Consider the following 22,925-nt stretch of genomic DNA (forward strand, 5'->3'; position numbering starts at 1 on the left):
CTGACGATGATATTTTTGTATATCCATATTTACGAGCCTTGAATTTGACCACATTCTTGTTCATAATGAGGAGCTTTGCATTCTTGTTGGGCAGAAAAAGCTCCAAAACAGCATTTAGACCACAATACTGGCACAGGAAGCACTGACTGCTGGTGAAACAAAATAAACAAACATACTGGCTTCCACAACAGGTTCCACAAAAATGTACAGGCTCAGTAATCTCATTACAAACTGGAGCTCTTTGTGTCGACTGTACATCCTGTGCTGACGCAGAGTTTAGTGATGAAACCAGGTCAAAGACAACAAACATCCTCTCTCACCTGTTCTCCTTCCCGTTGGGGATGACGGAGAGGCGGTCCGTGTTGTTTCTGTCGCTGCAGACGTATGTGTTCCTGCGGGTCATACCTGCCGACGCAGTGTTATTCTGCAGAGGAAATCAGATTTTACATTAATACAAAACTGTTTTAGTCCATTTATGTCAAACCTTTGATTAAAAAAACCATAAGAACAAACAGTTTATAGTTTCCAGGATCAGCTGCAGCTGATGCAGTTTCAAGTCTTCAGACAGAAATGAAAAAATGAATAACAGTCAGTTTGTAACAAGACTGAACAGGTGCATAAACCAGACAGAAGACAGGTTCAAAGAGAGATAACAGAGTTTGAGGTTAAACCTTTTCAAACCAAGTATTTAGTCTAAATTAGCAACAAAACTAACTGAGCTTGCACATATTTTTTGGTCTTGTCCATATTTTAGGAGTTAACTATTTAGTCTCAGAGATTTTCTAAAGATTTCTAAAATCTGATTTCTCCTTTAACTTTTCGTACCTTGGGAATATTCCCAAAGGCCACCAGTAAAAGTGACACATACCCTTTCAAGATTTATGGCTGCAAGTTAAAAAAACAATTACAAAATGCTGGCTACGGAGGAACCCTCCTCCTGCTGCCCTTCTGAACAACGTAATCCGCTCTATCTGCTCAATGGAGAATATGACTGTCACTCTTAAGCCTAGTTCACATTACACAATTTTCACCGCGATTTTGACGTCGCAGAGGATCTTGAGAGCTTTAACGTGTATCTAACTGATGACATGCTTGCCTTGAGTTGATGACCCTGTTGTTAGGATCTGACTCAGCATCTGATGCTTACTACTTGAGAAAGACTTTGGCAATAGCAGTGGAGGCTTTTCAAAACATGTGGCTAGACTGTCCCTTAATTATGATGAAGCCCATCTGATGTCACTGCAACCTGCTTGAAGGCGGTCAGGCCTGCTTTGGCCCGACTCCAGAGATATTCCACCTAGAGAGCAACTCTGCACATTTAACTGGTAATGGAAATGCTCATCAATGTAGCTTGGTTTGACACAGCAAAAGACACCAATGGAAATACACTCAAAGTCAACTCAGGTAAAGCTTTACACGTTGCACTTGCAGCGTGAAGCTTTCAAGATGAGTATCTTGATGGAAAACGTTTTCAATTTGATAAAGCTCTGCACAGAACTGTGTCTTTAAATAATTTGTTTTTAAGTTCTGGGAAGATATAATTGACCCCTTGTACGTGTTACTGGCAGGACGCTTGTTTTTGGCTTGAGTTTGGTTGATTCATGTTTCCCTGATAAACAACAGGAAGCTGCAGGAAAATGAGTATTTGCTGGTGTATTTTAACTGATAAAGAAACTCACGCTCGGGCCGGTGGTGGCGCCTTTCCTGCGGTCAGGGATGTCAGCCTTGTTGGGGTTGTTTGCGTTGCCCAGCAGAGGGCTGGCGGGTGGAGCCCCGCGGCTCCCTGGAGTGCTGGGTTTACGCAGCTGGACTCCGCTCTCCTCCTTCGCACTGTTCTCTGCTGTGGTAGTCTGACTCCTCTTTGGATGAGACATCCCTGGAGGGACGTTCTGACCAACTGCAGAGAGAAACAAGGAGGCAGATGTGTGACGGATGAGTCAAAAATGCTGTTTGTACCTCTGGCAAAAACGTCCTTTTTTAAATGTAAGTGTTTTTATCTAAAATGAGACGACCTACATTTGGAGAAGAATAATTCTGACACTGACTCAGACTGACTGAGGACAGAATTATCAGCACATTAAGGTATTTTTAAAGAACGCAGGGTGATTTAGTTCATAGCTGAAAAACATATCTGTCTGCTATTTATGTTGGAATGCAAATTACTGAGACTGAAGCCATATATTCCCCCAATATGGAGATTATTCAACAAAAATTTTGATAGTTGAATCAGGAAAAAAATAACTGGTTTCAAATGTGAATATTTTTGTTGGTTTCATCTGACCAGCAATCAAAAATACATCTTGACCTCTTCCATTCTGCAGGGATGTCGACATTCCTGGCTGTCTTTAGGGGGCTGTAGCAGGCAGGTATCATATAAAACTAGAAGACTAAGGAATCCATAGGTAACAACTATGTCATGCTAGCTTGTCGGGAAGGTAGTTAAATAACACTCCAAAGTCAGGCAAAATTTTGGCGAATGAAAAACTGGCATGGCCATTTTCATAGATGTCTCTTGACCTCTCACCTCAAGATATCTGAATGAAACTGGGCTCTGTGAGTGCCCACGAGTCCCACCTTTACAAACATGCCCACTTAGTGTTATTCCCATGCAGCTTGTGTTATTTTCGCCTATTGTATTTGAATATTTCTGCACACTGGGGTCCCAAAACAGTCCTGAAATTGCATAAATTGGGTCTGACTGGAAAGCTGAGACTCCTGTGGATTCAATGAGCCCAATTTTATTCATGTGTGATGGCGTTAGTCCCCTTAGTCGTCATTTCATTGTGGTGAGATCATTTTTTTGAACAGACATCACTATATAGGACGACCTACAGTGAGCTCTAGGATAATCACAGCCTCATGAAACTCTGTAACCACAAAGTAGAGGAGTTGGACATTCAAAGGATGGATGGCTTTTATAGGTGCAGTTACAATAAGGAGATCTCTCTCTCTCTCTCTCTCTCTCTCTCTCTCCAGAAGAAAAGTCCTTGCCATCCAGTCGTTGAAAAAGTGTAAGAAGTTAGAGACCAAACAATCACTTGCTGTAGTTGAAAAAATAATCTTCAGCTTAACTGATAATAAAACGAACCATTTGTTGCAGCCCTACATGTGTTAAACTGTGATTTAAAACACTGCGATTTTGTGCCAACAAAAAAGACAACACAACTAAAACACCTGGATGTTCTTTAAAAGCTCGCTGAATAACCGCTGTGTTAAAGCTGCAGTTTAAAAGGTTCTCAGTGTGGCTATTTAAGCTGCAGATCTAACAGAGGAGAGCAATACACACTGCAGTCATTGACAAAGCATTATATCACAGTGGACAGCACTGAGCTGTGCAAATAAGCTAAAGGTTAAAGTGCCTCCACCGTGTAACTGTGTTTGATTTAACTGCTTTTATCAGCCTGGCAAAGAACTACTGAAAGAAAACAACCTTTATCAGGAGGGAGAGACACAACTGAGTTTGAGTTGTGGGCTGTAAAGACAGAAAGAGAAGGCTTCCACATCCAGTTTTAAGCAATAAAGCTTTTTGAATGATTGATATTTTATTTACAGACCTCTGACTGAGGAAATGAAACACTGTGTCCTCACCTTGTTCGCTGTAACGTCTCTGTTTGTGGTTGGAGGAGACGCTCCTCTGGACTTTGAGGTGGGAGGGGGACTGGCCGTTGAGCTCGCTGTTGGGCCTCGGTTTGGCCAGAGACAGGTTGCTGCTGGAGGCCGACTCGCTGGGCTCCAGCTGGGAGGACAAAGTGAGAGATTTAGGTCTAAACATTTAGTACATGTACAGAAGTATCATTAATAATCAGTAGTAGAATGTAAGCAGCAGGCACGTGACTGGTAAGGGACAAAACAGCAGGAAAATATAGCCCTAAAGTCGACCTACTGTCGTGTACTGAACTGACACCAGGTTAATGTTCATACCTCGGAGGCCTTCCTGCCCAGCAGCAGGTAGGTCGCTGTGATCTCGTCATACTTCATCTTGGCCAGAGAGTCCTGGATCTCATCCAGGTTGTAGCCCATCCCCACCATCACATCTGCACAAAACAAAAACACACACATGAGCTCATTTAGATAATATTACAACCAACATTTTAACAACATCATTTATACACAAATAAATGACTGAATGCTCAAAGAGACTAAAATGACAGAGTTCAGTGTTCATAATTGTGAATAATAATCCACAAACTTGGATCTTTGATGACAAAAACAATAATCATAAGAAATATCTAGCTGAGGAATTATTTATCTCAGAGTTTCGATGAACTGTTTTGGGATAAAACTCTAAAATTCTGTATAATTTTGATAAGGATCATTCAATACATGCTGTTAGCTCTCTCCACATATCAGACGACGTCTTCACTGCACCACCTACACACTGTAAACAGGTGATCTCTTCGAACCCGTTCACATTCAACGGAGCAGTGTGACTTGTGTTCTGCAGATATTCACAGTTTCTGCTCCCGATGCAGCAAAAAAACAGCAAGAAATATCCAGTGGCCGACGATGTCAAATCTGCAGTCTGGTATTTTGATGCTTCTCAGTGCTTATATCATGAATGGTTGACAAGGATCATGTTTATGTGACGGCGTGTGAAATGATTCAGGTGATTGAATCCGGCTGCAGCAGCAGAGTTCAGGTAATCAGCCCCCTGCTCTCCAGCTCTGCCTCGACCAATCAGAGGCAGAAAGATGCTGATTGGAGAGAGAGTGTGAGAGAGTATATATAAAACGCACGCGCGCGCACACGCACACACACACACACACACACACACACACACATACACGCAACCATGACGCGCTGCCTCCCCCATCCTCCAGCTCACGTTTGTAGCAGCATGCCAGGTGAAGCAGAGTGGTGTTTTCCTGCTGCAGCTCCAGTCTGATCTGCTTTAAACATTTATCTGTGCACGCGTCACATGAAAGCTTTTACCCCTTCTTCTTCTTCTTCTCAACGCTACACAGCTTATTAATTTTTAAAAAACACTTCTGCTATCTGAAACACATTGGAGCACATTTCTAATAGAGACTGGTTTCTCAGTAAAAAGGTGTTGAGATGAGTCATGAGCGGGTTGGTGTCTTGTTTTCACCAGGATATAAACCTAATTTTAAGATCAAACTCTTTATAGTTTAAAGGAACACTTCACCCCCACAGGAAACATTTGTATATCAATTACTCACCCCGAGTGAATTCGTGAAGAATACTTCTCGCACGCCTCCACAGTGAAGGAAGCAAAAAAGGCATGATGAATTCAAATAAAAGGGGTCCACATTACACAACAGCAAAACTATATCAAAACATCTGTGTACAAACTCTCACAACTCATGCAGTGTAATCCAAGTCTCGTTTATCCAGTTGTATGCTCAGAGCTTCACAAACAGACAGCCCTTTCCGATGGAGAACTGAACTACAACTGAAACATTATGCTTTCTTCAAAGCCAGACTCCATTGACAAAAACAGTCATTTTACCTTGCTGAACACAGGAGCTGCTGGTCTACTGCTGCCTCGATTAGCTAGTCCGTTTGTTTTATAGTGTGATTTTGGTGTTTTAACGGGTTAGGGCAGATTAACCAAAGTCGCATAATAACCAAACAAAACTAATGATAGAGGCAGCAGTTGACCAGCAGCTCCTGTGTTCAGGGAGGTAAAATTACTGTTTTTGTCAATGGAGTCTGGCTTCGAAGAGAGCATAGATATGTTTCACTTCTAGCTCAGTTCCCTGTCGGTAAAGGCTGCATGTTTGGGAAGTGCTGAGCATTCGACTAGATAAATGAGACTTGGATTATACTGCTCGAGTTGCGTGTTTTGATTTAGGTTTCCTACTGTTAAACGTGGACCCCTTTTACTTCAATACATCAAGAGTGTTCTCCGTTTTTGGATTCTTCGTTCACTGTGGAGGCATGTGAGAAAAGAAGAGCAGCTTCTTCAAAGCTTCACTGGGATGTTGAGAAGTAAAGACTGTAAGTATGTAAGTGGAGTCCTGTTCTCCTTTTGTATTCTACTTAATACGGTGATTTAAGACAAAACCCTGAAACATTCTGGTGTAACAGATGAGTGAGAGCTAGACTGGCTGTTTATTTAGTAGAGTTGTACCAATACCAATACCAGTATCGGAAATGCCTCCGATACGGACTAAAATGCGGTATTGGGTATCGGTGAGTACAGCCTATGACCAATCCAATACCACATAATGCCTCACGTTATTACACATATGCACGCTACAGGCAAATTAAACGGAAACAGAGCGGAGTTTAAAAAGCATTCTACTGTAGCCTTTAAAATGTCTTTTTTACCAAATTGTGTGGCTGCACTTTAACCTGTGTCTTGATCTGTGTCAACACTGGATAATAATAATAATAATAAAAAAAGTTTTATGGCATTCATTCTACTATTATGTATTCATTTCTTAATATTTTACATTGAGTTTTAGGAGTTGAGACATACAACAATTCATATCCCATCCATTTTACGCACTGGTATCTGATCAGTACTCGGTATCAGCAGATACCTAAGGTTCAGGGATCGGAATCAGTATCGGGAAGGAAAAAGTGGTATCGATACATCTCTATTATTTAGGTTGGATAACTTTGTCTCACAAAAGACTGGAAAAGAAGGCAAGACACATTATTTAATTACTATTAATTTTGAAAAGAAAGATGCCTTCGCTATTTTCGTGTTTTTGACTTTCTCTGTCGTTTGAAAATGTGACCTCCACTCTCTGGTCCTGACTTGTATGACTATATAGTGTCTTGATTCTCAGTATTTTTAGCAAATGATAGCTGTGAGATTTCTAGTGCTGCTCCCTAACAGTCAACCAGACATTAGTTGACCAGAACAGTCATTAGTCGGCAAGATTTCATTGGTCGCTTAGTTGCAGAAAAGAAACAATAAACAAACAAACAGCCTTGTCAGAATAAATTATCACCTATATGACTGGACCATGTGTGAATTTAATCTGAAAGGACAGACACAGGAAGTGTCCACGGCACGCTCAGCAGTCAGACAGGAGTCAGGTTAATTTCCAGGGCTGGTACCTGCGGTTATTCCACAGGCTAGTTAATAACATGTCGGGCAGGAAATCCAAAGTGTGGGATCATTTTGAGAAGGTGAAGGACGAACCCAAGGTGAGATGTAAACTCATCTTCATTGGTCGACTACAAACATGACGTATCATCTGAAACATGGAAGTAGCTACATGCCCATTAGCCCACAGCGTCATTAACAGGCGGCTCCCTCAGTGTGTGACGTGTACTTGTAGATAAAATATAGGCCTATATTAATGAAGGTTCATTAGTACGGTTTTGTATTTCTCTGTAATGTAGCACAGTGTTAACAATGTTACTGATATTATTCTTTCTCATTCCTTCAACTCAAACCACCAAAATATATCATTTAATCATTACATTCATATCAGAAACATGCAGGAGACTAGTCCACTGATGGACCTAAATGGTGATGATTGGTAGACTAGGAAAATTCTGGGTCAGTCCTAGAAATTAGACCTGAGGTGACATGAGGGGACCTAAAGTGCTAAAGAGCAAATATTCTATATGTTTAATGTTTTTATAATACCAAAAACCCTACAAATTAAAATGACTCATCCTGTCAGACAGAATTTTCTCACTGTCAGGGTGGAAAAGCCTCTCAGGCAGCGTCTGATCATCACGTCACACTAAAAAACCCACCTCTGAAAGCCGTGCTAATGCCATTATTCCCGGTGGGTTAACAGCTCTCCTCTGCTGCTCTTAACTGAATGACATCTGCTAAATGTGGTCGAGTAAAATCTTTCCACACCAACGTGGAGTAATCCATCCCGGCAGATGTGATAAATTTAGGTAAACTAATAAAAAAAAAAAAACCACACCCACATTGTGATTTAAAAAACCATCTGTCTCCTGTACACGTGAGCACTTTGTTTGTGACCTGCAGAGAAACATCCTGTAAAAACCGGCTGCAGCACAGGACGACAGAAAGAGGGGAACTATCTCTGCCTCTGTTACCAGGCAGAATATGTGATAATCACCTTTCTTCATCGCCTCTTTATCACGTTCACCCTCCTGCTTATTTTATTTTTATTAACAGATTCTGACTTGCTTTAATTATATTCAAACTGATATACTGCATGTTTTAAACCCCTTTCAGACATTAAATATATAATTTTGCTTTCTTCATCCATCTGTTAAAGGAACTGCTTTTTGAAGTGGTTACATAAACGTTCGTTACAGCTTCATTCAGACATGACAGCAGCTGATGCCTCTCTGCTGGAGAAAGGCGCCGAGCTTTAAAGTCATGTCATCAAGAAAGTGTTTTCTGTTCACTCAGGCTGCTTCACTGATGGAGTTTAAAACCTTATATTGCAGTTAAAGACTTAATTAATGTCCACTGATATATTTTCACATTAATTTTAACGTAATTATGAAGCAAATTCTCCATCAGTGCACGAACAGAGTGACAAGATGTTAAGATGGGACTCATTTAATTCCCATTTGCTCATGTTTAAGGCATTACACAAGAAATAAGAAATAATAGGAGGCAGTGCTGATGTGATTACTCATTTTTTCCGAACCACACATGGAAATATCAATTTTTATAGACTGGGCTGACGTGAGAAGATTCTACTCGAATGACACAACTAAACAATAATTTTCTTGATTTAATCTTTCAGTCTGGAAAAAGTGGCAAATAATAAAAAATGTTAAATCGCATTTTCCAAGAACTAAATGTGACGTCTTCAAATGTCTTGTTTCGTCAGACCAGACTGTCATAGAGGTCAAAGAAAGCCAGCGATAATTCACCACAGAATTTTCTAGAACTGTAACGAATGTCATGCATTTGAAGCATTTACTGATGTTTTCGATGAAGCTTCAATTGTCTGTTGTCATATTTTATGACGTTAACCCCCCTTAAAAAAACAAACAAACAAAAATAAATATCCTTAAACAAAATCATCCTTCTTTGAATAAAGCAATTCATCGGATTACATAAGTTAGTCTTCTTTTATTAAATCAACTTTCCCTGATGAATAAATGTAATTTATGGTGCTGTTAAGACTGCGACCAAACCGCCCTGTAAACAGTTTTACAACCACAAAGGCTGAACACCAACAAATATGAATTTAAGCACAATATTTCACTAAATAAAATCATGTAGTGAATTCTGGAAATCATTACAACCACAACTGGGATCTAATTGTAAAAATAGTAGAATATTAATAATATTAATGTAGCCTCATCTTTATCTGCAACTGTGCGGGACACAAAAAGGCACGCAAAAGCCTGAAAGTATGAAGTACAGCCCTAAAAATTTCTACTTAAAAAAGTTGTAAATTTACCTCTCAGCAGCTTAAAATTGACTCATTAACATAGTTTACAGACTGAATAAATTGATTTTATTGTATTTGTGCATGAGATGATAACTGATAATAACTAAATGTATTATAGTGCTCTTTAAGAGACAGATGACATGCGTTTTATCGCTCCTGTATTGAACTTTGTGCTGCTGCAGCCTTCATGTTAAAGAGGGCCTATCATGTTTATTTTCAGGTTCATACCTTCACTTAGGTTTCTACTAGCACATATTTACATGCTTTAATGTTCAAAAACACTTTAATTTCCTCATACTGTCTGTACTGGAACCTCTCCTCTGATTGGTCAACTTCTCTGGGTCTTCCCTATCTCAATGTCTCTACACCGTCATTGCAGACGAGGAATGACTGAAATAGAGAATAGCAGCACCTTCTACCATGAAGAATAACCAATACAAGCTTCTAAACACAACTGGACACGTCCCAGCAGGAATACGATCTGAAACCAGGGAGAAATTAACAACATCACCAACTGAAATTAAAAATTTCCCTGATGTTAGCATGTAGCTACATGTAGCAGTGTAGGCTACATGCAGTAGTGTGCATGTAGAAGATGACCATATAAAGAAATCCATCATGAGCTGACGCATCTTGTCTCAAAAATTATTATTTTTGTATTTAAAGTGATCTGCAGCCTGAGGTGTTTCCTCACGGATATTACTTTTACGTATGTTTACGTTGGGCCTTTCACAAATCGCGCCCTGCACCCTCTCCCTGCCCACTTCTACTCCGTTTTCCTGCTCACATGGACGCTCTGCCACAGATGTTAACATCTTCAATGCTACATTTGCTACGTATTTAGGATCAAATCTACACCTCTCTAGTCTAGTCTGGTAGTCATATTCATTTTATAGTGATGAGTGACTGGAACTGTTGCAAAAATGAGCAGCTTATAAACATCAGTGAAAAACGAGAAGATGTTAACAAAAGTAAAAGACGAGAAATGTCACAAGTGAAGCTCAGGGATACGTTTTATAATCTTTAATGTATTATTTATCAATTAATTAATTTACTTATTTGCTTATTTATCGATTAATTTATTTCTTAATGGCAAAAGGAAAATATATGCTACCTATATTACGGTAAACAGATACAAATACATATAAAGAACATAAAATGGGAGTCATTCTAATTTTCTCCATGGTTACCAAATATAACGACAGCTCCTTTTTTTGTCACAGAGAGGGAAGTGTGTCCCAAAGCTTGGGCAGGGTCCGGTTCGGGAAAGGCCAATCAATATTTGAAATTTCGGCCATGTTGAATATGAACATCCAACATTATAACATTTTTATATATGACAGAAAATCAGGAAAAGCATGATGGGTCTCTTTAATCTGACGGTATTAAATCCAGTGCTGACAATGTTACAGAAATCTGATTAAGTCGGACTTTGTAAAATCGCTTTTGTGACTTTTACATTAAATTTACTCGTCTGAGACCAACAAAACTGACGACACATTTACGTAACGAGATGCATGTGCTGTTTTTTGTTTTTTTTTTAAGGTATTGTTCACATCCCTCCTGAAGTCACAACAGTTTAAAGCATTTAGTGAGAAACTAAAATATGCAGTCTTCTTATCTATGAAAAGGTTTATATAAAGCTTTAAATGCATTATTCAGGATTGAGGGATTCCTCTGCAACATAACAGCATCTCCTCTTCAGCTTGTCTTTTTCCTGCACTTACTGGGTGACTGGGAGTTCGCAGCCGACACATGTGCACCGACAGCCAACCCCAGCTGCTGTTACATAAGAGCTCCCCCCGTTCACAGCTCTCATCCAGGGCACGATGGGGAGGCTTCTCTTCTCTGCATGCAGCAGCACGACTCCTGTTTATTTATTCATCATCACGTTTCATCTTTTCTTTTAAAGATTCTTCAGCGCTGAATAATAATGGGAGCAGCTCTGTGTTGTGAAGCTGCGACCCCGCTAACGTTTAAATGCCTCAGATTGACTTTTCACTGTCACAGATAGAAAGAAGGTCTTGTGCATTTTTCTGATTGCAGATTAATATTAGCAAAACATGTTTTACCTATTCTCTTCTGATCCGTGATGTCCAGCTCTGGTTCAGTGTAAGGCTTGAGCTCGTCCTCCTCAAATCCTGCATTGATCCATCGATCCTTCATGATTTGCTGCAAAAGGAAAGTGAGACAATTAGAGCCCAATTCGATACTGGATTTTTACTGATACTGATGTTTTAGAGTTACAAAATACGACAATGACAGCAGATTTAAGGTTCATACCACACTCCAAATTATGTCAGTCAAATCAGATTTGGCTTTTCATTCCTTTTTTGTCCATGTAGAGTTTGAGAGTCTAGACATGGTTCGGTGGGACGTTCAGGGTGACAGTGATGTACATGTAAATAAACCAAGTCAGCCCTCCAAACCAATGTGTGTTAAATGCGCTATGATGAATCGAAAATGTGCAACAACATTTTTTGTTGACACCAGATATCAAACAAAAGCCAGAGACTGTATCTTATCAAGTTGCTGTGAGCTGTACATTCACTACTTCCAAGCAGAAGGCAGAAGATCACATTTTCTCAGAGAAACAAGGCTGCTCAACCTAAGAAATCTGAGTCGACTGATTGGTCTCTGACTGATGATTCGAAGCATTCGATTTGACCCTTGGGAGGAGCCCTGCTATAACTGTTATGACTGCAGGTTAAAGCTGGTATCTATAATGTTTTCTGGATTAATAAAAGCCTGTCTGATACTGGATTGTTTTGGGGGGATATTTGAGCATACAAACAAGCCAACAGGAACATTTTTGCTGATGTTCATTTTACCGAAGATACACAAACAGTTCTGATGAGGATCCCTCAATTTTAAAAAGCTGATTTATATAAGGCAAGATATTTTAAGGAAAAATCTAAAGTAACAGCTTATCTTAAGATAAATTAGAACTTTTGCATAACAAAGTAGGAAAGCATGCAAGTATAGAATATAAAACATCGATAAGGTGTTGTGTGTTTTGTCCTGCACAGTTTCTGAAGCCAGCAGAGACCATTGACTTTTCTGTGCTGTGATTACTTGTTACCCTCTCAATCCATTAGTCTCTGTCGAGCTCCTAGAGACAATTAAGTATGAAACGCAGCTTATAAACAGCCAACAGCGATACACTTCAAATTAAATAACCTGAAAATGAGCTGGGCTAAATGAAGAGGCGGTCTGCTGAGCAGAGAGACTTATCAGAGGTTTAGTGGTGAAAGCAAAGGAGGAAAAGGACCAATCGTCTTGACTTCACCTTGACTTGCTAAATGTGTTTTACTGAAATAAGAAGCACATGAATGAGTCCTTCAACTTCTCTGATGTCGTCTTCATTGTCTACAATCTCCAACGGCATCAGAAAGTCATTGGACACAACATAAACAGCACAAGCTCACCGATACTGTGGTCCCAATCATGGTATCTCCATTTGACATGAAATTAAATGTATGAGGCTACAGCGGCACCATGCAAAGATACCAAAATCACTGTATGTCATCAATATACAAATATAAATCACACTGAAGACAGAGCAGGTTTCACAAATGTCTATTTTTAAAAAAGTCAGAGACTGTACATGAATATCTGCTGTGTTTTGCAGCTTCTGTCTTTATATTGCAATGTTTAAGTGTATTTTTAGCACTGGCTGCTGCACTTTAAAGAAAAGACATGATATGATGCTGCCCTGTCACAGTAACGTCCATGTTGTGCTGCCCTGCACCCCATGTGTTTGCACCTTTATTTTTAATTTGCAGCTGATCAATGGCTCTCTGGGGGTTTTAATGAACGGCAGAGCCAAACTAATTATCGCTGGTCGTGCTCTGATGTAACCGGAGCTTCTGCCATAATCCAGGGCAATCATGAGGCATCCGAGGCCGACACATGTGACGCTCCGAGACGAGCCAACGTTTAGTTTGACTCACTTACATTAAATGAGATGCAGCAACACTGTTTCCGTCTCATAAACAGCAAATGAAATCAAACCTCTTTGATTAAATGGCCCATTTAAAGAACTCAACACCGCCTTTAAAGCTGATCCAGTTCAGTGCTCATGTGCCGAAAATAATCTTGAAAAGACATGATGTTTAATATGTTAATGATATACTGCTGGGTGTCAGGCAGGGCTGCACGATTACAGCTAAAAAAAAAAATATCATTAACACTTTTCTGACAACGTGATGGCCGCTCTGATTGATCTGTGGAACGATTCTCTCTTACATCAAACACAACTATTTTAATCTCAGCAGACGTTCTGAAAGAAACCAAATGTCTAAATATTTCTCGTATTATCAGATTATGAGTTGTGGAAAATTAAATAATGATGTTTAACTTGTACCTGTCAGAACATTGTGACACATTTATGACCTTTAATAAAATTTATTCAGAGGTCCAAACTTGAGCATTAACTCGTGTAGTTTCAGGCCATAAAGCAAAATGTGTTAAATATAATTTTAAAATAAATGAAATGGCTCTTAATGATACTAGAATCAGACCTCTCTGACATCTCAGACTCCAGCTAGACTTTGGCTTGTCTTGTTCTCTGCTGCCGATGTATGTTGACTTGACTTTATTTTAAACTACAACGAGAGTTAACTTTACTAACATGTGCTTCTACTATACCACATTTTATTGTATTTTTTCTGTGCTACATTCATTTAACAGCTACAATTACTGCTTTCTCGCCACATTTTTAATACAAAAACATAAGGGGTAAAACAAGGAGGTACGACATGTGACAAAGGTCCCACAGCTGAATCACACCAGGGGTGTTGCAGTCATATGACATGTCCTGGGCTTGCCGTGGTCATTAGTGTTTGGGGAAACATCGATTTCACACAGAGATTTCATTACTTGCCCACCGCCCTCTCTGTCATTTAGCTTTTTATTAAATAGACATGAAACCCATTAAGTTTACTGTCATGCAGCAGCACCATGTTCATTAAATAAAAAAACTAAAGTATGTAAAATACTAAACGTGTTATCAATACTTGGTCAGGTGACGGACGACTGAAGTTGCAGCACAGAACTTTTTTGCGGTGTGTCCCACACTGTTGGAACTAGTCGACCCTTGATGGCTTTTTTTTTTTTTGGCTAATTCAGTCTGCTGAATCAACAGCGTAGCCAATCGGTGAGTGAAATCACTCTGCAGTTCACCTCAGTGAACAAGAAGACAAACAGAAGTGAGGACAGTAAACTAATGACTCAAGTCAAGAGGGTCTCCATTCACTGCATGTCGGGCTTTCTATTGCCTTGTCGGAGATGGTGTTGCGTTCATGGTCCCCCCCAAAAAAAACTTGAGGAAAAAAAAAAAAAGCAGAATATTCAATTTTTTTTTTTTCCACAATCAACTCCCGTGCCATCGAACAAAGCTTCGAAGCTTCAAATTTTTTGGGTCAGCCCTAGACCCATGTTACCGAGGTAACTACGACTTGAAGGCTGAAGAGACCACGGGGATGATAGAGGAAGAGGTGGAGAGCACACCCCAAAGGGACAAGAGGGAGATGAAGAGGAGGAGTGAGCTGCTGCCAAGCTGCAGCCCAAAAGACAAAAAAAACTCATCAAGTTCTCTACACCAACTGTTACTGTCTCCTTTATGTTTTAACTAAGGGGAAGATCTAAAGATCAGATGTTAAAGATTAAGTGCTCCTAATGTATGTTTTCTTGTAAACTGTCCGGCATAAGAGGGAAATTTCCTCACCTTGGTATCCCCAGCTGTAACCATACACCCTTCAGTGATTTTTAAATTTGTGAGGACACAAACCGTAAACATGAGATTCAGCCTACTCTGGTCTCCATCATGAATAAACCTCCTTTAAAAGAGGTTCATCACCTGAACTCAACAGTGCTTCCTATTAACAACAGCTTACCCTCGACTCAGCTGGTTTTACTGAAGTACCCTTGACTCACAGATAAAAGGCAGAGAAGTGAACAAGAAAGACAATTTTGGTACAAACACGAGAATGGCGATGCATTATTCATGGTTACAACATCAGAAAGAGGGAGGAGAGTGTGGGCCGGGACGCACACAGAGAACAGGACACCGTGGGCGTCAGAGGAGATGATGCAGGAGGGAAGGGGGGTTGCTGGAGAGGTGGAGGATAGATGGCATTCTCCGATGGTGCAGACGTGCTGGGTGGAGTGTGAGATAAGAACTGAGAGGTATATTTACATTTTCTGCGTCCTCCCTCACCTCGAGAGTACCCCGCTTGGCCGGGTTGAGCACCAGGAAGCGCTTGAGGAGGTTCTCGCAGTCTGTGGACATGTAGAAAGGGATGCGGTACTTCCCTCTGAGGACACGCTCACGCAGCTCCTGCGGGGAAGACGGCGACAACCAGGGAGTTAGGAAAACACATGGATGTCAGTGAGGACACCATGCAGATAGTAGCATTTGTTAATGTCGACATTTGATCGTAGCAAAGAGATAAAGACACAAATCATTTCACAGCTAAATAACTGAGACAAATATAATGATATTTTAGCCAGTAAACCGTAACTGTAGAAGGTGGCGAGCACTGCAGAATTAATGGGACATTTGACAATCTGGACACAAAGAAATAAAGGTTTACTTTCTCAGCAACCGGCTGAAATGTGTTTTACTATCCAGGTTTTCCCACACATTCACTTATTTGTATCAGCCCACAACAATAAAATCTGCCGCCGCGTAATGATTTTTTATTTTTTAAACTGGACCCTTTATTAGGAGCCCTGTTGGAATATATTTACTGTTCGGTTATTTATTGCCCAACACTCGGAGTACAGAGCGCAGTGAAAGTGAAACTTAAACATTCATTGTGCTGGCCGGGTCTAAAAGTTCATTCACCTCTGCAGCAGCTGCTCCTCTAACCCATCAATCCGATCAGCTTTAATCGGTTTGACTGATCAATTATCCACCCCAAGACTTGCGAAGACTTCTGTGTGTGCTGTGTTCATGGACGCGCAAAAACCTCCAAATATAGAGAGGGGGCACAGACTGATAAAATGTGAGTAAAAGTGATTTTACTTTCAAAAATAAAAAAATATCTTTGCTCAGTTCTTTAAGTATTTAATTAAATTGAGGCTTCGGTACAGAGCAGAAATGTCTGATTGTTTTATTATTATTTATGCATTCTAATTTTAGATTTTTTTTTTCAAATGATACAATGAAAATTCAAACGTAGAGTGTTTCCATTACAGGTAACACTTGCCTCTATTACGACCTCAGTTCTCTGTACATGTCTCCATGATTCGGTTATGTTGCGTTCCCTTTCACAAACCTTGGCAGGAAAATCTAAACTCTGTTCTCCAGCAGCTCATCATATCGTCAAATGCATTTTTTTTGATCCACATATGTCTTTTGTCCAACTGGAAAAGGTCAAATGTTTAACCAGCACAATAGCAACATGTACAGTAAATCTAATATTTCCACTGACTCTACTGTCACCTGAGTGACTTAACGTACGTTCCAGTAAAGACAAGGAGGAGTACAGTACATTATTGGATCTTAATGTTGGTCTTGTCTCCACTAAAGGAGACATCTGTGACACTTTCTGAAAATACCTGAAAATAAGATACTGCAGCTGGATAAGAGGTTAAAAAAAATCAACACTTACATTTCCCCTAAGGTTTTCCCCGGGATTGATATGTGACTGAATCATGGGTAACGGTAACAAAGCCCCTGAAGTCAAAAACTGTGTAATGTTACAGCGATAAAAAGTATTAGCGTAAAATCTCTACATCCAGTTTAACTCGTTACATTAAGGCTCATTTTTTCAAATCTCTTCGTTATTATTTTTTACATATTCTTATCTCTTTATACTGTGAACATCTGCACATTCTTTAGTCAATATTTTGTACTTTAAACCCTCTCAATCATTTGTAATTGTAAATTTCTTTTATATTTAAAACTTGACTTTTACAGAACTTTTACTACTTTGCAGTAAACCCGTTTCTGATTTTTAAATAAACCTAGGCTAAACATAAATATCAACTGTCGTGCGTCCACACGGTCCTACCTTGAGGTTCTGTCCATCAAATGGCAGCGAGCCGCTGACCAGCGTGTACAGTATGACCCCCAGACTCCAGACGTCCACCTCCGGCCCGTCATACTTCTTCCCCTGGAACAGCTCTGGTGCTGCGTACGGCGGTGAACCGCAGAACGTGTCCAGCTTGTTGCCCATGGTGAACTCATTGCTGAAGCCGAAATCTGCGATCTTGATGTTCATGTCTGCATCGAGCAGCAGGTTCTCCGCCTGAGTACAGACACAGGAAGGTTATGATCATTCTTAATATACTGTATCTGAGCTTATTCAGTCTTTTTAACTGACGGACATTTAAAAAGGACTTTCAGCTACTTTTAGGTGTTAATAATTCAGATTCACAGTCAGTGTCTGGATTTAATCTGAAGATTAGCAGCATTAGCTGTGAATCTGACAGGAGGGATTAGTGACAGAAGTTATTAATTATTCAGATATTTCAAGACAAAAATCAAAGTCTTAATATGATAAATAGCTTTCAAACAATATCTCACCTGAAGAAGTAGCTACATGAAATCAATTAACTTCTTTGCCATCTTGATCTTTTTCTTTAATTTTATTTCTTTTTCTTTTAATGTATGATTATTGTTATTAAATAGGGGAGGTATCTTCGTAAACCATTTTTGGCTTCTCACTTCTCCTGCACAATGTTTTAACTTTTAATTTCTTTTTCCTGTATTTTCTATACATATATGTGCAACTAAACTTTCAAAACATGCCAATTAATTTTCTGTCAATCGACTAGTTGTTGCAGCTCCACTCTTCAAATTGCCATTTTCCCGACCAACAGTTAAAACATTAAGATATTACATTTACAATAACACAGAACAAAGAGAAGCAGCAAAACTCCACATCTGAAAATCTGGATCTTAAAATCTGTGTCTGTTTTATAATGACGTAAACAATTAGGAGAACAGTTGCTGATACCTTTCTCTGCTGCTTGACTAATTGATTATTTATTTCTTCTCTAATTTGCACTTTTCCATATTCATTAATTTGAGCGTTCTGTTTGATATGTTGGCGTCTGATCTGATAAAACTGTTAACGTCTCCTTTGTGAATGAAAGTGTTCAAACGTAGGCGAGGATTTCAACTCGAACATCTGCTCACATGCAGCTGGAGGCCAGAGACTAATTAGGAAGCTGGAGCAAAGAGAGCAGAAGAAGAGGAAGAAGAAATCTTGCACTGAGCCCAAGGACTGGACCATAAGAGGTAAACAACACTCACTGTAACGTAACTGACCATGGCAACACTGAATCCACGAGTGTCTCACAAGTGACCCACATGCCTGAGGGACTGTGGTTAAAATTTAACCATGTTCCTCATATAAGCTTCCACAACCACACCTGTGACGTATGTTCGCCTGCCCTCATTACACACACACACACACACACACACACACACACACACACACACACGCACACACACACACACACACACACACACACACGTATCCACTGCATACATAAAGCAGCAGAAGAGACTCATCTCACATCTCCCTCTTCATGGATCATTCATGAAGCTCTGCACAGGAAACAGTTTCGACATTCAGCAGATACACGGCGCTCCTCTCAGTCGAGCGACTCCCACCGATGGCCAGATAAAAATACAGAAGCATCAATATTTATACTCGGTGAAGTAAACCGGCGTCACGAAAATGGAGGCGGTCCATTCACACTATGACAGGTGATGTGGTGCAGAACATGTGAGCAGATCAGAGGGGACGCCTTTGTGTGGCCCAATAATATGTTTCAAAAAAAGATGGTTGCACAGCATAAAGTCAGAAAGGGGCAGAGAAAAAGACTCATTAACAGCATATGCAGTGCTTCGTCATTAGTGGGAATATGGGAGTTAAGATGAGCGTCATAAAACAGGCAACACTGACGTCAGCCCTCCTCACTGTGACCTTTCTATCTGATATGAGTCAGCCGTAATTAGCCTTAAAAGGTGGAGACTCTTTGCACATTTAAACTCTTCACAGCACTACTGATAAACAAGAATACCACTGTAAATGTGTACTAATTTAAGCTCTATGATGCAAGTTACCATCTTGAAAATAAGGTTTTCAGCAGCTGGGAGAGGAAATGAAACACATGCAGACATTATCCAACATAAAGCAGCATGACACCAAAATTCTGGGCTGATACAGATGTTAAAAATAACAATTTGTGCTGATTTGCGCTCATTTTTATTGTACAGAGCTTGAACGCACCACAAGGTAACTCAATGCAACCTTCATGAGCTGTTAATTCCGACTGGGAATTTGCGTTTCCAAGGATGGCGAAGGCATAACCAACCCTACTCTGCCTTACTCCACCTCTGATTCGCTAACACTGACATTATTACCCTAACCCTAATCTTTCCCACTCCTCTTGCCTAACCTTAACCAATGCAACCAACAAAGGCAACAAGTATGAGCCAATCAGGGGAAGCATAGACAGTCATGCCTTTGCTGTCCTAGGATTCGCAAATTTGCATTCCATCCACTAGCTGCTAACAGCTAACGCTAACTAGCTTTCCTCCTGCTAATGTCAACATGGATTTGTTCTTCACAATGTAACGTTCTCAAGAAAACAATAGGGTGCATCTTTTGAGTTTACTGCATCCTTTCATCCCGATAGCATCTGGATGAAGATCTATGATCATCTCAAACACATTTTCTGTTGTCCCCAGGATGACAGGACGCCATTAGTCTGGAGTCCTGCCTTTTAGCCTGCGCAACATTGATGTGACACAACAGAAAAACAGCGGCCACTGCCATTGGTGAATGTCATCTTATTTGCTGATAGGCTGATGGCAGTCAACAAGGCGAATATCAGCGGATACAGATGTGCAGCTGATAAATCGGTCAGTATAACAACAAAGGTTAAATCTAGAAACGTGACATTTAAGTTGACATGGTCGAACCAGACCCTCAGTTATGCAAGTGACCATACAGCTGTCTGGTTGGGGTCAGGATGTGTAGACAGTTAAATAATTCCACAATGAGAAACCACAGATTACCAGAACCATCCGGACACATTCATGATTATAAAGCAGCAGCAAACAATGTATGAAGACACAAAAAACATTTACAGAGCACAAATTGAAGGAGCTGATGAATTCACATTTCACTGGAGTTGAACTGTGCACGCATAATTCCATGTGACAAATAAATGATTCATTAAAACAAAATTCATTTTGTTCTATGCCAGAAAGTAGAAAAAGATTTACTTGGTTTTTGGTTTGGATTTATTCTGTCATGAACAGGAACGTGTTCAGTATGACGCTTTCTTTGAATGTATCTTTATGAACCATTGCAATGGTAGATGGAGTTATTTTCTCGATTGTTTGGCCCAAGGACATCCGAAAGGCCTGAGCTGATGTTTTTATTTTGCTTGTTTTGTCCCTTGTTTTTGATATTTAGTTTTATATCACAGAAGACAAAGAAAAGCTAAAACCAGTGAATGTTTCCTAAATATTAACAACTTATCTGAAGAGTTGCAGGTCGATCGACTAACCAATTACACAACATATTTTTACTTAGTTTCAGTTAAACAATTTTTTTGTTGTGCTTGTGTTTTCATTTATGTTTCTTATTTATTTCATATTTACTGTTACTCATATTTTTGGATATTTTGATACCAAGTTGAAAGTTTCCTGTTTCAGTTCATGTTTTTGTTAAAATACTTTAATGACTAAATCTGAGGAGTTCTTGCCAAAAACATGCATGTATGTACAATAAAATACATTTTAACTCTTAATAATAAATAAAAAGTATTGTTCAGACTCTAATCTGATGTAATATTTGAGGTTTGTTGTTTTAATTTTTCAACCTTCATCTTCATTAGTTAACTGCCTTCATTTCTCAAAAGGCTCAAACTCCAGAGAACACAGTGATGTTGCATTTGATAATTGCTGCACACTTCTGAACAACCGATGCAGCTGCTCTGCATTCTGGTGATTTCAAGCTTCTGTCAGTGCATTAAAAAAAAAAAAAAAAAAAAACGATTGATAATTTTCAGGTACCAGCCAGTGTGGCTTCTCTGAACTCACCTTGAGGTCTCTGTGAACAATGTGCTTCTGGTGGCAGTACTGCACTGCCGATACGATCTGTACGAGGGAAGAGACAAGTGAGAGTTTAGTCAAAGTTCTGTGTGTTCTGCTCTCAGACTGTGATAAAGGATGTGGTGGAGGAGGAGATGTGGTCGACTGTGACAGGAAAGATAAAACGTAGCGGAGGTGGGGCTGAAGACGCCAGGAGGGTGAGAGAAACAGGTTTCCTCTGCGCAGCACATTTATCTGTCTCTCAGGCCAGGTAGCAGCGTGCGCTAATGCTACAGGCATGCTGTGATGTATCATCAACATCAGGGCTCACAGGGGGCTACACTCACCTTAGACATTTAAACCTTTAACTTTGATTTGGTTTCATTTGTTTTGCATCTTTAGCTCCAATTTAAATTGATCAACTGCAGAACAAAACATTCACACTTCAGCTCTGTGTAGAAATGGTTTTGCTAGCCTGAACAGATCTGGAGCACATGTTTCTGCAGCAGAATCATCCACATGTGTTATGCACATATACAGCCTCAGAAAGAATAGACCAAAATATTAGACCAGATCATCTTTTTTTTTTTTTTTTTCTTAAAAGATTATTTTTTTGGGCTTTTTGCCTTTAATGGACAGGACAGATTGAAATGGGGTGAGAGAGAGAGAGCAGGGGTTGACATGCAGCAAAGGGTTGCAAGCCGGAGTCTCTGTACATGGGTTGCCGGCACTATCCACTACGCTACCGACGCCCCTAGACCAGATCATCTTTGAAAACAAAAAGTGCTTTAAAGGCACCAGTTTTGTACACATGGTTGATTTGGTGACACCTGTAATTACTTGTGGTGATAAATATGGTGTAATACTACAGGCCACACAGTCCTGGGGGCTGCAATTAGGCCTGCCCTCTAATCGTCGACCAGAAAGGTCATTAGTCGGCAAGATTCCATTGGTCTCTTAGTTGCAGAAAAAGATATAACAAATGTGAAACTCTATTAGGAGCTGCACCTTGTCAGAAAAAATCTAAACCTATGTGACTGGACCATGTGTGACTTTAATTTGAAAGGACAGACACAGGAGGTGTCCACGCTCAGCAGTCAGACAGGAGTCAGGTTAATTTCCAGGGCTGGTACCTGCGGTTATTCCACAGGCTAGTTAATAACATGTCGGGCAGGAAATCCAAAGTGTGGGATCATTTTGAGAAGGTGAAGGACGAACGGGCATTTTCTGTTGCTTCAATAACCGACAGCATCAGAAATATATAAAGAAATGTTTTGATTGCAAATTTGGCATCTCTACAAGTTCTAACCTTTTCTTTCAGCACAAACTGTTTAGTGTTTGGGACAGTTTCTTATCGTCACAGCAGTCGATGACTTTGCACCGTGTGTGACAGTCATTGAGAGCTGAGTGATAGGGACAGAAGCAGGTTTGGACGTTTCTCATCAGTCTTTAAGACAACAGAGACGTTTCTGTCCCAGAAGCAGGAGAGAGGACAGCGACCTGTCTGAAGTAGAGCCGGGAGCAGAGGTGTGAAA

The 22,925-nt window shown here is 40.0% G+C and overlaps 1 protein-coding gene across 27 annotated transcripts in view; it reads right to left on the reverse strand.

The window, feature by feature from the left end:
• mark3a (MAP/microtubule affinity-regulating kinase 3a) overlaps positions 1–22,925 on the reverse strand; it is an 88,463-nt gene that overhangs the window by 25,666 nt on the left and 39,872 nt on the right. For 17 of the 27 annotated variants that reach the window (XR_013493415.1, XR_013493414.1, XM_033643215.2 and 14 more), the window contains exons 7-14: positions 21,400–21,456; positions 17,345–17,581; positions 15,523–15,663; positions 11,396–11,495; positions 3,922–4,034; positions 3,589–3,736; positions 1,680–1,897; positions 321–424 (exon numbers count right to left, since the gene is read on the reverse strand). Coding sequence is in view for 25 of the 27 variants with exons in the window: in XM_033643215.2 (XP_033499106.1) it covers positions 321–424; positions 1,680–1,897; positions 3,589–3,736; positions 3,922–4,034; positions 11,396–11,495; positions 15,523–15,663; positions 17,345–17,581; positions 21,400–21,456 (1,118 nt within the window). In the remaining 2 variants the exon portion in view is untranslated. The remainder of the gene's footprint in view (positions 1–320; positions 425–1,679; positions 1,898–3,588; positions 3,737–3,921; positions 4,035–11,395; positions 11,496–15,522; positions 15,664–17,344; positions 17,582–21,399; positions 21,457–22,925) is intronic. The other 10 variants (XM_078175319.1, XM_078175307.1, XM_033643220.2 and 7 more) reach the window with 1 other exon arrangement.

The sequence above is a fragment of the Epinephelus lanceolatus genome, chromosome 15, assembly GCF_041903045.1.
Source record: "Epinephelus lanceolatus isolate andai-2023 chromosome 15, ASM4190304v1, whole genome shotgun sequence".
Lineage (NCBI taxonomy): Eukaryota > Metazoa > Chordata > Actinopteri > Perciformes > Serranidae > Epinephelus > Epinephelus lanceolatus.